This window comes from Lissotriton vulgaris, chromosome 7 (genome assembly GCF_964263255.1).
Source record: "Lissotriton vulgaris chromosome 7, aLisVul1.2, whole genome shotgun sequence".
Classification (NCBI taxonomy): domain Eukaryota; kingdom Metazoa; phylum Chordata; class Amphibia; order Caudata; family Salamandridae; genus Lissotriton; species Lissotriton vulgaris.
Genome location: NC_141695.1, coordinates 1,540,213,337 through 1,540,229,544, shown reverse-complemented (window position 1 = coordinate 1,540,229,544; position 16,208 = coordinate 1,540,213,337). Strand labels below are relative to the sequence as shown.

Sequence of the window (16,208 nt, the reverse complement as noted above, 5' to 3'; positions counted from 1 at the left end):
ATCCAAGCCAGGGGCTCTCAATGCTGCAGAGATCAAGCCCGGTGGCGGACTTGGTGGATGTGCTTGGCTGAGGTGCCAATGGAGCAAAGCTGCCATCTATCGAAGGGACAATCATTTGTACCTACGACTTTTACTAACACTTTGGAACTTGAAATTAGCTTTTTCAAATGTATGAGGAACTTAAGATTGAGGAATTACTTTGAAAATGTGGTAACCATCACACAGCCGGATGAAGACACCTTACAAAAAGGATTAAGACCAAAGAGTACATTCTTACCTCCTGTAAGTCACAAAAGCTTAGATCTTTTTGAAACTTGGTGAAACAAGACTTATCCACCTTGAAGTTTCAACATAAATCCAAACACTGTAACATGTCTGTTAAAGAGAAGGCCATCTTACGCAATTTGGCTAACAATCCAAAAATCGTCTGTCAAAATGCAGACAAGGGTGGAGCCCTTGTGATAATGGAAAGTCATTTCTACAAAGAACAAGTTGACAAACATGTGAGTGATACTAACACTTCCATGGTATTAGAATATAATCCTACAAACCAATTTGAAGCAGAACCCAACAAAATCATTGTAAGAGTAGTAGAAAATGGAGTCTTCACGAAAAGAGTAAAAACATTTTTGATTCAAACAAACCCTAGATCACCGACATTGTACATGTTACCCAAAGTACATAAGAATTTGCATCAACCACCTTTCAGACCCATAGTTTCTACCCGTAGAAGCAAACACGAGCCGATTGGCATATTTTTGGATAGACACCTGCAACCTTTCGTGATGAACATCAACACCTATATACGAGACACCACAGATTTCATTGATAAAATTAGTCACTTGAAATTTACTCCAGAGGAGGAAATATGGTTGTGCACGGCAGACGTAAAGTCGCTTTATACATTGATACCCCATGATTTGGGCATTGAAGCCATTGAATATGTGTTACTAAGATCACATATAGACAACGAATTACAAGTTTTCATTATAGAACTACTACAGTTCACACTGTAGAAAAGTTATTTTAAATGGGACAACAAATGGTTCCTACAACTCTCCGGTACATCAATAGGAAATTGTGCTGCCCCAGTATATGTCAATATCTTTATGCACCATTTTGAAGAGAGTCACATACTGAATAAAGAACCATGGAACACACACAAGAGAATTTTTCTAAGGTACATTTACGATTTATTCATTATATGGCCTGGAGCCAGAGATGTTTTGCTATCATATTTAGAACAACTCAATAATATTGATGAACGTATCCAGTTTACCTTTGAAATGCAACAAAAAGTCATTTAATTTTTGGACGTACAGATACAACGTGAGGGGGACCACCTTCAGACCACCATTTACCGCAAGGATACAGACAGAAACAGCATCTTACATTTCAACAGCTTTCATAGACCTAACCTCAAATGTAATTTACCATACTCACAATTGTTACGGTCAAGAGAATTGTTTCAGATCCCACAGAAAGCACCATACAATCACAAGTTATGTTAGAAAGATTAAAAAAACGTGGGTACCCCACTCAAATACTACAACGAGCTTTGGAAAGAAGTGATAGTAAAAATCATGAAGACCTTTTGAAAACTCAAACCAAACAACCACAAAATCGTACAGTAATCATTTCAAAATATTCCACCATGAGCCAACAATACAAGAAGATCATATTGAAACATTGGTTGATACTGACAGCTGAACCGGATTTCAATGGTATTTATCTACAACCACCGATATTGGCATACACCAGAGACCCAAATCTAAAAGAACTACTAACAAAACCAGACATGGAACAGAAGGGTATCACTTTTAAAGGCTTGCAACCATGTCAGAACTGCAGTAATTGCACCAATGTGATTCGTGAATCAAATATGAATCATCCCATGAAAGGTACCACAATCAAACTTCGAGTCAATGCCACTTGTAACACAATGAACGTCATATACATGATTAAGTGCCCATGTGGCCTATGTTGTTTTGGGAAAACTACCAGAAAAATCAGAAACCGAATATTAGAGCACAAGAGTAATATTCGAATGAGAAATTCAAAATCAGCCCTAGCAACTCACTTTGTGGACAAAGGACATAACATTGCACAACTTAAATTCTCAGTGCTGGAAACTGTGGAAATAAAAGAAGGAGTTGATAATAACAACAGACTCTTACAGAGGGAGAACTTTTGGATCCGTTTTCTGAACACAATGCATCCTAATGGACTGAAAGATAGGATGGAATTTTTATGTTACCTATAACTTTCATACAGTAAATGAGCTATGTTTTGTCGCATATGATGATGAGTTGAATCTGTTACAAATGATTATGACATAATGAGATCTTGACCATTGAGATATGTTTACTGATATTCTTAATATGTTTTTTATCTGGCAGGAAGAAAGATGAGTGGTATAGTAAAATATGCATTATTATGGTTGTGTCGTGTAGGACACCCTATCTATACTCCTGTATTTACATTAGGTGTCTTTGATCTTTGTGACCTTTTTCTACCATATTTGTTTACACTTTGGTTTGTTGTCTCTAACACCTGCTTGCACCGGTTCCGGTATTCAGCTGTTTCCGGTATTTATACTCCTACATTGTTGGTTTGTACGTAGTTTATAACTTTATTGCACCCATTCATGACACTCCGCTCTTTTACCATTATAAGATGGCCACCACTGCATACGCGGTCATGTGACCTTATGACAACATCCTCTTTTGCTGGCTTTAAGCTTTCCCTGTGAACTCTGTACGCGAGAGACCTAAACGGACGTGTATTTCGAAGGTCTAGTAGTTAATGGCTCACATATATGCATGTTCTAACTGCAGCATTTGTAAAGGGGAATTTGGGAATATTGGGGATGGGTGAATAATTACTATATGCGAAGCGTTTTCGCATGGTAAAATGATAGGCATGTATCAATACATTTACGAAATGGAGCTAGGCAGTACGGCTGAATGATGCCTACATTCTATACTGTAATACTGCTCAACTTAAAGAAGTGTATATACAATTCAATGTTTTTATAACATATACTATATTGAGCAAACTGTGTAGAAGGTTTTCTTGCCCTCTGACATTACCAGGTCCTTTCTATTTTTATTGTGATTGTGCATAATTATTGCTTAAGTCATTTTCTATTATCCACAGGCAGGAGGGTTTTGGTGGGGTTTGCAGGCCCGTGGGAGGTCGCCTTCACCACGTGCCACTTGGTATGGGGGCCTACCCCTCCCATCCTGCACCACCGGGTGCTGGGTCGGGGCACCATTCCTGGCAGGTCATCAGGCCAACCAGATGGCCGTAGCCCGCCTCAGAGCGCACACTCACTCTTGTCATCGGTGGGCACCCATGTGTCTGGGGCCTGGCCATCTGGTCACCGGGCCATCCTAGGCCATCTGGTCGCTGGGTCATCCCAGGCCATCTGGTCGCTGGGCTGGCTGACAAGATGACCAGTGAGACAGCCTGCACAGCTAACTCTGACTTCTGTCTCCCCCAATGTCCCGGGCTGGGCTCTTCCGCCCAGAGCTCCGTCCCCTGGTCTGCTGCACCGCCAAAGGCCCGGGATGGGGGTCCATCAGACCCAGAAAGGCTTCCCCTGCATGGCCAGGTTCAGAAGTTCTGACCGGGCCCACATAGGCCCTGGGGTGGTGTCGCCCTGTCCGGGGCTCTCCCTCAGACAAGCCACATGGATGTGGTGCCACAGGCCTGGGGAGGACTTGCCCTGCGCATCCGGGTCAAAGAGCTGTCCAGGGCAGGCCCTTCTGGCCTGGGCTCCATCCTCCGGTATGCCACACCACCAAGGGCCCGGCACAGGGGTCCCTCATGCCCTCGGAGGCCTCCCCAGCTTTGTCTGTGTATAAAGGGGCCTGCGGGCCAAAGGTTGGAGCTCTGTCAGGGGCACTCTCATAGCTTTGTGCCTGAGGCCCAGCTGGGGATCTGAGCACCTGGGTCACAAAGTCTCTGTCGCCTTTAGAGGACAAGTGGAAGCCGTTTCGTAAAAAGCACAGCACGACCAGATGCCGTCCTCCGTGCCCGGCCATCTGGTCGCATGCCATGCTTTCTAATGGGGGACCAGATGGCCAGGCTGCTCTGGAAGTCCTGATGAGGGCTCATTTGCTTCCTCGAGCCCAGGCAGGTCCCCAGGAGGTCATGTGGGTTTGCGCAAGCAGTCCCCTCTGTCACTCGGTGCGCACTGATTACAAGAAAGTGGGTCTTCTTCAGGACCTGTTACTTCAAGGATTTGTAATGGGTTGGGTGTCAGTGACCACAAGAATCTACGCAGGACATGCTGCCCGAACAGAGATGCAAGCCGTTCTGAGCATAGAGGTACTAACAGATGACCGTCTTGGCAGTCTTTGCATAAAAGTTGAAGAAAAACAAAATTAAGAGAGAAAAAGAATATATCCATCGGAGCTGTTGGAGACCCAACAGACGCTTCTAACAGCTACAACTTATTATCGGACCGATTGCTCGATTACAGCTGAACAATATTAATCTATTGCTATGAAATGTAGAGTGCCTACACCCAGAGCGCACGAGCAGTGAAATTGAGAATCTACAGGGTTGACATATTTACATGTACCTGTAGACGTGTCATCAGACAGTACAAGCATCTTTGCTTTCCCCCTCCATCCAACCTGTTACAAATCCTTGAAGTAACAGGTACTGAAAATGGTATGAAAAGTAAAACAGGCCATCGAAACGCGCGTTGACCAGTTTGTATGGAACACCCCAGCTCACAACACAGCATTAGAGGGTGAAGCTGTTCACCCCTAGGGAGTCATCTGTGTATGTAGTTTGGAGTTGGGGGGTGCAGTGTGAATGTATGGAGTGTAAGATATGCGGATGTATAGTTGTAGTAATTCAATCCAAACGCAGGTTCTGAGTTACAGCTTTTAATGTAGAAATGACAACTTGACATCCACAAGAATGAACAGGCAGTTAACACAGGAGCAGCTCACAGCAGAATGAGCTCAAGCCACAGTAGCATTCTAAGTGACATCAAAGATTCTAGAAATGACATCAAATAGGAATACTACACACCTCCCCCCGAAAAATAAAAAAAAAAACAATAAACCCAGAAACAAAAAGAGAATAAAAAAAAAAGAAAAAAAAAAAACAAAACATAAAAAGCAGAAATTTAGGAGCAAACGTAGTCCTTGAGCTTAACAGGAACATGCTTTACACGGGAACTACAACGTAGATTAACAGGTTGAGCAGAGCATGCCTGAGAACTAGGATTCGGAGAGGCAACATTAGAGGTATTCAGAGAAATAGTATCATGAGTATTTTGGGAGACATCAACATGGGTGTCGGACGAAGCAGTCTGAAAAGGAACATTGTTAGGACAAATTAGGGGAACTTGGGAAAAATGCAGATTGTCAAAAGCTTCATGGGAACCCTGAAAACCAGATCCAGACGAATAGGAGTCAGATCCAGATGGATTGGGGTCAGACTGGACAAACTTCGCATTAAAATTATTCGACTTGCAAACTGAGACACGCCTAAAATTCCAAATCTTACCGCCGTCAACCCTGACGGCTTTGCTGAAAACTTCCGTAACCTTGACAGGGGAAGACCACCTGGAGACGCCTTTGGGGATGATACCACCAAACTTTACTCTGACTAAATCGCCAACAGAGATTTTGGGCGAGACAAATTTGGGGGAAAAGTTCCTAACCATTTTTTCTTGGTATTTACCAACGCGGTCTCTAATTCTAGTCATGTCCAATTCTAAATATCCAGAATCCTTAGACTTCAACCACCAAGGGAAAATTTTGGTACCGGGTTTCCTGCAACGCAACATTTCAAAAGGTGACAAACCAGTGACAGAGTTGGGGGACATGCGATAGGTAAACAGAGTAGCTTGTAGAGCTTTCTTCCACTTTAAACCACTCCGTAGAGCCAACTGGCAAGACTCCTTAATAACTCTGTTAAAGCGTTCTACCTGGCCATTAGATTGGGGAGAATAATTGGAAACTCTCTTGTGGAGGATACCACAAGTTTCAAGAAAAGCAGAGAAAACTTCACTGACAAACTGCGGTCCATTGTCAGAGATAATCTCTTCGGGTAGACCTTCTCTACTGAAAACCTCGTTCAGAAATTCAACAACAACTTCGGAATTAACTTTATCAACAATTTTGAGTTCGGGCCACTTGGAGAAGTAATCCACAAGTACTACAGCGAACATGTCCTTACCCGACTGGTAATTAAAAGGGCCGATGATATCAATACCTAACTTCCTCCAAGGCCCGGAAACGAATTCAATGGGGGAAAGCCCAGAGGAAATGGGTTTTACAGACTTGTCGCTTAAAGAACATGGAGAACAATTCCTTACCCACCTATCGACCATAGCGTCTAAACTGGGCCACCAATAGTACTCTCGGATTCTTCTTTTAGTGGTGGACATGCCCATGTGACCTTCATGGGCCAACCTACAAATGGATTCACGGACGTCAAAAGGCGGGACAATTTTGTCATCTCTGTACACCATGTCATTGATTACTGACAATTCGTCTTTTACTTTGAAGAAGGAAGCTAAATCTCCACACAACTTCCGCTCTTCAGGCCAACCAGCACACAAAAAGGACTTAACTTTGGTGAGAACCTCATCGTTACGCATGGCATCTGACCAAACACTTTCGGTGATGAGATTATCTGAACCTTTACCACAAATTAGGTTAACATCAGAAAGGGAAAAAGCAACATCGCATTCGTCAGAAGTAACCGTATTGGAAATCTCATTGACAGGAAGACGTGACATGCAGTCTGCGTGTACATTAAGTCGTCCTGGAACATAGACAACTTCACACTGGTACTCCTGCAGTTTAGCAGCAAGACGGGCCAAACGTGCGGTGAGAGTCCTGCCACCCCCAGCCGACAACATATTAACAAGGGGTTTGTGGTCAGTCCTCAACGTGAATTTAGTACCCCAAATAAATTGTCGAAAATGCTGAGTAGCCCAAGTGCAAGCAAGGAGTTCCTTTTCTATTGTAGAGTAATTAAACTCGGCATCTCTCAGGGTCCTAGAAGCATAGGAAACAACATATTCACCAAAACGATCTCTTTGCATCAAAACAGCACCAAGTCCAACATTGCTGGCATCTACGCATACAATGCAATCTTTCTGAACAGAGAAGGGTTTGAGGAAAGGGGCATTAACAATTTTGCTTTTCAACAAATCAAAGGAGGTTTGCTGTTCTGTACCCCAAACAAACTTGGCTTGTTTCTTTAACAAAGAGCGTAATGGATGTACAATGGTAGAATAGTCTTTCACAAATTTTCCATAGAATTCGGTAAGGCCTAAGAAGGATAATAGTTGTTCCTTCGAAAGGGGGGTAGGAGCATCAGTGATACTTTTAACATGATTTAGTTTGGGTTTTATGCCATCACAGGAGATCTCATGCCCTAGATATTCAACTTTAGATTGTCGGAATTTGCATTTGTTGAACTTTAGAGTGAGACCTTTCTTCTGCACATTGGATAATACACAATGCAAATTATGATCATGTTCCTCGACATCAACACCAAAGATTAAAATATCGTCTTGGAACGCAATAGCCCCTTTACAATTAAGAAGAACCTCTTTCATCAGGCGTTGGAACACAGAAGCAGCACTTGCGAGACCGAAAGGCATGCGTAAATACTGGAACATGCCTTCCGGAGTGACAAAGGCTGTGAGTTTCTTCGAATCTTGGTGTAACTCCACCTGATGATAGGCGCTAGCTAAATCGATGGTTGAGAAGACCGTAGCACCAGTGAGAGAGGAAATTAACTCGTGAATATTGGGAAGGGGATGCTTGTCTACCCAGATCTCCTTATTCAGGCTGCGGAGATCCACACATAGACGAAGCTCGCCAGAACTTTTGAGTGATAAAACAATGGGGGAAACCCAAGGGGAGGATTCTATGGGTTCAATAATTTGTTTGGATACAAGATCACTCAAAATGTCTTTTAACTTCTCCCGATAGGCCAGTGGAACATTCCTGACCCTGTGTCTAACAGGCATGGCATTGTCATTAAGCATAATTTTATGCTGAAAACCAACAAACTTACCTAAAGTGTCTTTAAAAACATCAGGAAAACATTTTTTTGTATTCTCTACAAACAAAGAATTATCTTCAGCATCGCAGATACTTAAAACATAGGGTTCTCCCAAGTAGACTGGAGGATTTGCATTGGGATCAAGTTTAATGCCGAGAAGGCGTTGATGTGGCCAACTAAAAATTGCAACACCCTTGGTGGCGACATAAACTTTCCCTTTAGCAAAGCGATCAGCAACTTGAAAATCAGCCCAGAAGAAACCTTCAATATTTATTCTCTTACCAGTATAACCCCCAGGAGATATGTCTGAGGTTAATAATTTCCTATCCCCCCAGAGACTTTTAAATAGATTCAAACCAATGATGGAATACCATGAACAAGAGTCCATCATTAAAAGGATAGGCTGGTTATCAACTAGAATAGTGAAAGAAGGAAATTCTTTTTCTTCTGAGTCATCAACAGATAGAATGCAGTTAAAGCTTTGTAAGACTTCTTCTTCTTCTTGGGAGATGTAATTGACTCTTTGGGAAGAACGACAGACGTTAGAAAAATGTCCTTTTCTTTTACATTTTACACATACTCTATCCCAAGCTGGACATCCTCTATAATTTCCAACATGGTTAGAGCTACCGCACCTGTAACAGTAAACATTTTTCCTGTAGGAGAATTTATTTTCAGCAATAGTTTTATTCTCAACTACTTTCTTCTCATTGTCTTTTTTGGGAAATGACCTGTTGGAACTGGATGAAGGATTGTGATTTCTTACTAAAGAGACTTCAGTTTCAGTGATTTGAGGCTTAGGTGGTTGACCTCTGATTTCTGAAACAAATAATTCGGATTGTTCAATACCTTTGGCAATATTGATGACAGAGCTTAAAGAGGATTCTGTGCCTAACCAGAGTCTTTCTTGGATTTTCTTACTCTTGGTGCGCATCATAATTTGATCTCTGAGCACTTGTTCGTAAGAAATGGTTTCAAAGGCACAAGAACAAGCTAGAGATCTTAAAGCCGAAACATAATCCTCAATGGATTCATCCTGTTTTTGAATTCGGGAATAAAATTTAAAACGTTCCATAACTGTATTAATCTTTCTTCCAAAACGAATTTTCATTTGTGCACATGCTTTTTCAAAAACATCTAAGTCTCCAGCATCATCAAGTGATGGGAGATTGTCAAATTCTTTGATGCCAGCTCCACCAAGACAGTGTCTGAGAAGAGCTAATTTGCGTTTAGCGGAACACCCATCTTTCTCCAACACCTCAACATAGGCTAAAAACATTGGATGCCATAGGTCCCATTCAATATTAGGATCACCAGCAGTTTGTAAAAAATGAGGTGGCGCAGCGATGTTAGACATGTTCAAATAGTTTTTTATAACAGTCTTGAGAAACGATGGCAAAATAAATGCAAGAAGAGAAAAAAACAAAAAAAATGAAGTAAGGTTATATTTCAGTACCTTAGTGTTAATGAACTGCAGGGAACTGAATCCGCTTGAAAAACGAGGCAAAACAAAGAAGATATGAGGAAAAGAAGATCGTCTTCGTGTGTACAGCTTTCCGATGTAGAAAGTAAACAAACAAAATGGCGGCCGGCACGTCGTGACGTCAGACGTCAAGGTTGAAGGTGATACCCACAGTGCAGCGCGTTACCCACAATGCAGCGCGTTCCGGGGGATCGGAGAACGAAGATGGAAGCTTAGGATGTTGCTAGGCGCTTCTGAGCTGCCTAGATGCTGCGGGTGCATGCCGGGCGGGTGCAGAGATTCCACGCAATTTAAAAGATGCGTGTAACGGAATCCAATACCCGGTAAGAGCAAAAAGCGCTAACATGAAGAAATAATCGTAAAACTCACGAGTCGCTTCCTTGCATCGGGAACAGGCACTGTTAAAACGCAAATCCAGCGGTGTAGAACTGTAGGCAGGGAGCAAATTTCCATAGAAGAGAGTGAACGTTGTCATAAAAAGAAGTCTTTTGTTGAAAATTGTAGCTGTAGTTACCCAGTCGTCGCCAGAAATTATGTAGTAATTCAATCCAAACGCAGGTTCTGAGTTACAGCTTTTAATGTAGAAATGACAACTTGACATCCACAAGAATGAACAGGCAGTTAACACAGGAGCAGCTCACAGCAGAATGAGCTCAAGCCACAGTAGCATTCTAAGTGACATCAAAGATTCTAGAAATGACATCAAATAGGAATACTACAATAGTGTGAAGAGGTATGAATGAGTATGGGGGACCGTGAACGTGGACTTTCTAATTAGTTTTGAATTGTAAAGATAGTCAATAGTGTATTTGTATAGACTGTGTTTTTGGAAATGAATTATTTGTGCTGTTTGTAATAATTGTTCAATGTCTATATACTTTTCCCAGTCTTGTACATGATGTAATTATAGATGGATGTACAAATGATAAAATGAAATATATTATGTAAAAAAGAAATATAAAAAGTTGTAAGACGAAACAGAATGAAAAAAAGAAAAAGTGAAATAAAATTTGAAAAATATAAACAATAATCTTTTTGTGTAGCAGAGCAGTTTTTTTTAGCCCTAAGTATTAGCTTATTATAAGCTGTGTGTAAAGAAATATAGGTCTAGAGGGATAATATTACATAATTTTAGTACTTCCAAGAAAGACAAGCATTGGAAATGCCAATCGGTCAGGCTCATGAATGCACTGTCAAGCCAGATCTTAAAATACATGTACGTTCATGGCTGACTCTTCCTATCTGTGCTGCTGCCAGAGAAAAACAGCATACGTTATCTAGTTTTCTAAGACATTTTTATAGAATTACTGTGGCATTTGTGTGTCTCCTAAAGTTCAAGCTCTGACTGCTGGATCAATAAAAGCAGCAGGGCACAGGTCAGGGGTCCATGCGGGTGGACCGTATCCCCCCACTTCTTTCACAGGGTGGATGCTGTCCACCCTGCCAAGAAGTTGGGCCCCACTAAAAAATATGCTGAATTCGTCCAGGTGTAATTTCCAAACACCAGGACACATTCAGCAGCGCCTGCACATTGTCTGCTTTCGATCACAACAACTTGCAGGTGGGGATGGGGTTCTCTTATTTCTGACAGTTGCTGGGATACTCTGCCATAACAAAGGCCGAGTCTCAGGGGTCATCAAGCCTCCTTTTGTTGGGGTTTCCTGGCTGGCAGCAGTCAGGAGCCTCACACCTGATGCAAATGCAGCAAAGGGGAAACAAAGGCTCGCACCTTGTTAGCACTTCACACATACTTAGGAGAGACAGCTTTTCACTTTGTTCAGGCACTGTTTAGGAGATTTGCATGCACTGTTAGAAAGTCAGATGTGTTGATCTTTCCCAGTATTTGCACAAAATAAATTGCATTTATATACGCTTATTACCCTTGAGGAGGCGTTGTAATAATTTAAATATCACTATTTCTTTTAAAGCACTATGGCTATAGAAAGCTTAACGCTGGCAAAAGGTAACATCGTTTTATATGTAGCATACAAAAGTGTGAATCTTCTGCCTAAATCAGAAGGGTTTGCAAGTACAGTCGAAATGTGCTCAAACGTACTCATGATACACCTGCTAAACATATATGTGAGGGCTTAACTTAAGATGTCATATTACTTCTTGTGATGCCAGTTCCTGTGATGTCACGCGCTGTGATGTCACACGCTGCAATGCCACGCGCTACAATGCCATTTGCATACTGATTAACTAGGTTAGTCCCCCACTTCTTTTTTTTAGGACTTGTGCCCTGAAACTAAGTGATAACAGCTGTGCGACAGGCAAGCAATTTTTGTGGAAGAACACAACTTCTGCCCAAATCAAAGCATTTACTCCTGGTTCCTAACATGTGAGCCGAGCCAAAGCCCCCGTCCTGCTTATTCTCACAAAATTGTCTGGCGAGCCAGGCAATAAAAAAAGGAAATTTAAAATTATCCTTACAGGAGTAAAGAGGTTGTGTAACATTTTAAAGGGTCCGTATGTGACTCACCCGCCCCTCACTATTCCTTTAAATGACCGTGATTTCAGACACAACAAAATGTACACTTCAGTCAGGATGGCCTATTTTGGGGTGCATTCGTTGAAAAAAGTGAATACATACGTAGAGTGTATCAGTACTGACAGATGCTATCAGTTGCTATCATTAGTGCGTCGGGTGCAGTGGCACCGGAGCCCATCACTAGGAGGCACTGGCTGAACTCTAGTTAAGGCTGCCTCTTACTGCCCAACCATGGGCAGGGGACCACTTTCCTTGATTACATTAGGGATCATGGTACTTACTGTACTGGTGGAGATTTACTACAAATTGCACGATGCAGCGCTACGAAGCCTGGTAGTACAGCAGCAGAGAGGTCGTGGTAAAGTCTTCTCTCACCCGCTCACTGCCTCTCAAGACCAGTTTTACAGTTTACCCTTCAGCCTTTTAAATTTGCAAATTAATTCCATAAACACCATTAGAAAACATACGGCACCGGTCACGTGTCTTATCCTCGGCGCTTTCCGGCTTTTACTAAACGAGTTATGGAAAGGATTGCAAACGCGTTTACTTACAAGACATCTTCTGTCACTCGCCTCTTTCCGCATTCAGCCTTCGTTTGTGTTCCTCAGATAAGGAACTCGAGGTTTACGCTTCTCAGCAGCCTTGTGACACCGCCCAGAAACGTGTTCAGTACAACCTGATAAAAAAAAAAAAGCAGAAATGCAGGCAAGGCAGTCCAGCGGTGAGCGCCTGCGGCTTAAAGAGCTGGTGTCTGTCAACAACCCCTCTGCTCACTTCCTGCTCGGAGAAGTGGGCGGCAACCCCGGTGTATGCAGGGGCAATAGGGTGACCAACTGGCATGGGTGCAAATTCAGGACGGTGAGTGTAAAAATTCAGGACAAAGGGTCAAAATTCAGGACAGAAATTCAGGACAATATGACACAAATTTGGGACAAAAGATACGTTTTACAGACATATCAGAGCAGAGGAGGTCAGGCAATAGCATATAAGTTAGTAAATAGACAAAGAACATAAGTAGAAGTCAAAATAAGTTTATGCTAGGTTGAAACACTCTTGTACTTCATACGGGTTTCCAGTATGGGCACATTTTTGAGCAACTGTGCAAGTATTTTTGTGGAATTTCATATACTCATAATTTATTTATATGGTTACTGAACTGGGTTGTCCAGTCTGATGTTTTGTCTACAGTTCATGGTCCTGGTTCATGCATTGGGTAATATACTTGGGAGAGTCTGGGGTGAGAGCCAGCCTTTGAACCACGTGTGGCCCCAGAATGTGGGTCTGTGTGGACTAATCTTGCTTTGCTTAGGGGTTTCCTTCCAAAATTCCACTGGAGTAGGTAGGATATGCTGCTTTTTGAGTGCTTCTCTTGCGATGCTTTGTACTTTTCGCCATCTCCAGTAAATTTGTTTTCTTATGTGGCCAGCACAGGTAACGAATGAGTAGATGAAAATATTTGTGCGTTTTGGATGTTTGCTTGCATTGACCTGTTTTACAGCCCGATGTGCTGCAACTCAAGGCCCGAATATTCTGGCCACAATAGCACAGTGCTGTCAACTGCTCTGAAATCTTGGTCCAGCGATCTGTCATTGCTCAGGCTGATCCCACCCGACTATGAAGTATCACACAAAAGGCAGAAATCATTAAACGATCCTCATTTGTTGCAGGCTGGTGCGGAATCAAAAGCAATACCCCGTGGTTGTGTTTTGCAGCTTTATTATTGTGGTCGTCAGGTTCCACTGGTTCATTTGTTCATTTTTGTCTCCAGTGTGTGTTAGGGCTTCAGCTCAAGTATTCATGTCCCTCTCAGAACTCAAGCAACAAACATGAATAGTTTGCAGGGCAGACTGGGGAACCTGAAATCAGCTTTGAGGGTGTCCACAAACATCCTCTGCAATCTCAATGATTTCTCTGACTTTGATTAGCTTAAAAGAGGTGTATCTCTCCTCCTCAAACTATGACGAGGATTGCAGTGCCATAGTACCCCGTCACTTCTCCTGCCCGGTCACTTCTCCCACTCGTCACTGACCTGCCCGATGACTGCTCCTGTCCTGTCACTGTTCCTGCCTAGTCACTGCTCCTGCCTGGTCACTGACCCTGCCTGGTCACTGCTCCTGCCCGGTCACTGATCTGCCCAGTCACTTCTTCTGCCCGTTCACTGCTCCTGCTGGTTACTGCTCCTGACCGGTCACTGACCTGCCTGTCGACTGCTCCTGTCCCATCACTTCTCCTGCCCAGGCACTTGTCCTGCCCGTTCACTGCTCCTACCCAGTCACTGCTTCTATCCGTTCACTGCTCCTGCCAGTCCATTGCTCCTGTCCATTCACTGCTCTAGTACCTTCACTGCTTCTGCCCATTCACTACTCATGCCCGGTCACCGCTCCAACTCATGCCCGGTCACTGCTCCTGCCATATCACTTCTCCCACCCCGTCACTGCTCCTATCACGTCACTGCTCTTGTCCCGTCACAGCTTCTCTCCCATCACTGCTCCTGTCCTATCACTGCTCCTGCCCTTTCACTGCTCCTGCTCATGCCCAGTGACCACTCCTGCCGGTCATTGCTCCTTCCCGGTAACTACTGTCCGGTCATTTATTTTTATTTTTTTATTTTATTTATAAAGTTTTATGTAGCGCTGGCTAGACCCAGAGGTATCAGAGCGCTTTACATGATCAAGATAGTATAAGGCAAACATGGTATCAAAGCATAAAAACAGAGAATGCAGTGTGAAATATCAAAGTAAACAACAACATATTTACAAATCAAGAAGGAATAAAACAGGAGCTGGAGCAATACATTAACAAGTAATTTAGGTAAAGAGGAGTACCGGAAGAGGGACAAATATTACTGAAACAAATATGGTAAGGTGAAAAGAGATCAGGAGTCAGGCACATGTTAGGATCTCGAATAGTAGTTAAGGAGGTGGGTTTTGAGGTCTTTTTTGAAGCTGGCGTAGGAGGGGTTATAGCTCAGGTTTTTTGGGAGGATATTCCAGATAGTAGGGGCATTGCCAGAGAAGGAACGGGATTGTGTGGTTTTCTTTTAATGCAGAGGTGGGATTCGGAGGAGGGCGTTTGTGCTTCTCAGAGGACGTGTGGTACCAGCTATGAGGAGTTTCTTGGAGAGGTACTGCGGAGTGTTTTGGTGGAGGGCTTTATGAATAATGCAGGCAGTTTTGTAAGCTGATCTCCCTTCAATAGGGAGCCAATTAGGAGATTTGAGAGCTGGGGAGATATGATCGAAGCGTTTGCAGTCGGTGATGAGCCTGGCTGCAAGGTTGAGCACAGATTTAATTGGAGTATGGTGGACCTTGGGGATTCCGTTGAGGATGGCGTTGCCATAGTCAATACGTGAAAGAACAAGTGATTGAACTGCAAGTTTAAAATCATCGGTGGGTATGAATGGTTTGATTTTCTTGAGGTGACGGAGAGTGAAGAGGGTTAATTTTTGCAGAGTTTTTGATGTGGACATTAAGGGTGAGGGTGTTGTCAATAGTAATGCCAAGATATTTGCAGAGTTTGACAGTGTGAGTGAGCAGTTGAGTGCTTTAAGGTCTGAAATCCATGATTAAACAGGGTGAGGGTTTTTTTAAGGGAGAAAATAATTATTTCAGTTTTATTAGGGTTTAGTTTGAGATGATTTGAATGGAACCATGATTGGATCTTGTAAAGGGAGTTGTTCAGGTGTCAGATGTCTGCATGAGTTTTAATCTTGTTTGAGATTTGAGTGTCATCGGCGTATAGGTGGTAGTTGATACCTGCTTGTTTAAGAATGAGAGTGAGGGGTTCCATAAAGAGGTTAAAGAGGGAAGGGGAGAGAATAGATCCTTGGGGGACTCCAAGGGAGACTGGAGTGGGCTTGGAGTGACAATTTTGAATTTTGATTTGCTGAGTTTGGTGTTGAAGGTAGGAGGTGAACCATTTGAAGGTGGTGCCATTAAGGCCTAAACGGGACCTAAGAACATTAAGTAGGGCTAAATGATTGACTGTATTGAACGGTGCGGAGAGATCAAGGAGGATAAGAAGGCAGGTCTCGCCATTATCAAGTGATTGATGGATGTCATCTATGACATTGAGCATTGCGGTTTCGGTGCTGCAGCCTTCCTGAAGCCAGACTGAAGGGGGTCAAGTAGGTTAAAGTTTTCAATGTGTTGGTCAAGTTGTAGTAGGACACATTTGTGAAAG

General features: G+C 42.9%; 1 protein-coding gene across 1 annotated transcript in view; it reads right to left on the bottom strand.

Moving 5' to 3' along the window:
• The window catches only part of LOC147705960 (protein-glutamine gamma-glutamyltransferase E-like), a 176,377-nt gene extending 163,664 nt beyond the window's left edge, over nucleotides 1–12,713 (bottom strand). The window contains exon 1 of the mRNA XM_086932424.1: nucleotides 12,578–12,713. Coding sequence (XP_086788550.1) covers nucleotides 12,578–12,584 — 7 coding nt within the window. The 5' untranslated portion in view covers nucleotides 12,585–12,713. The remainder of the gene's footprint in view (nucleotides 1–12,577) is intronic.
• Nucleotides 12,714–16,208: the final 3,495 nt, after the last annotated feature.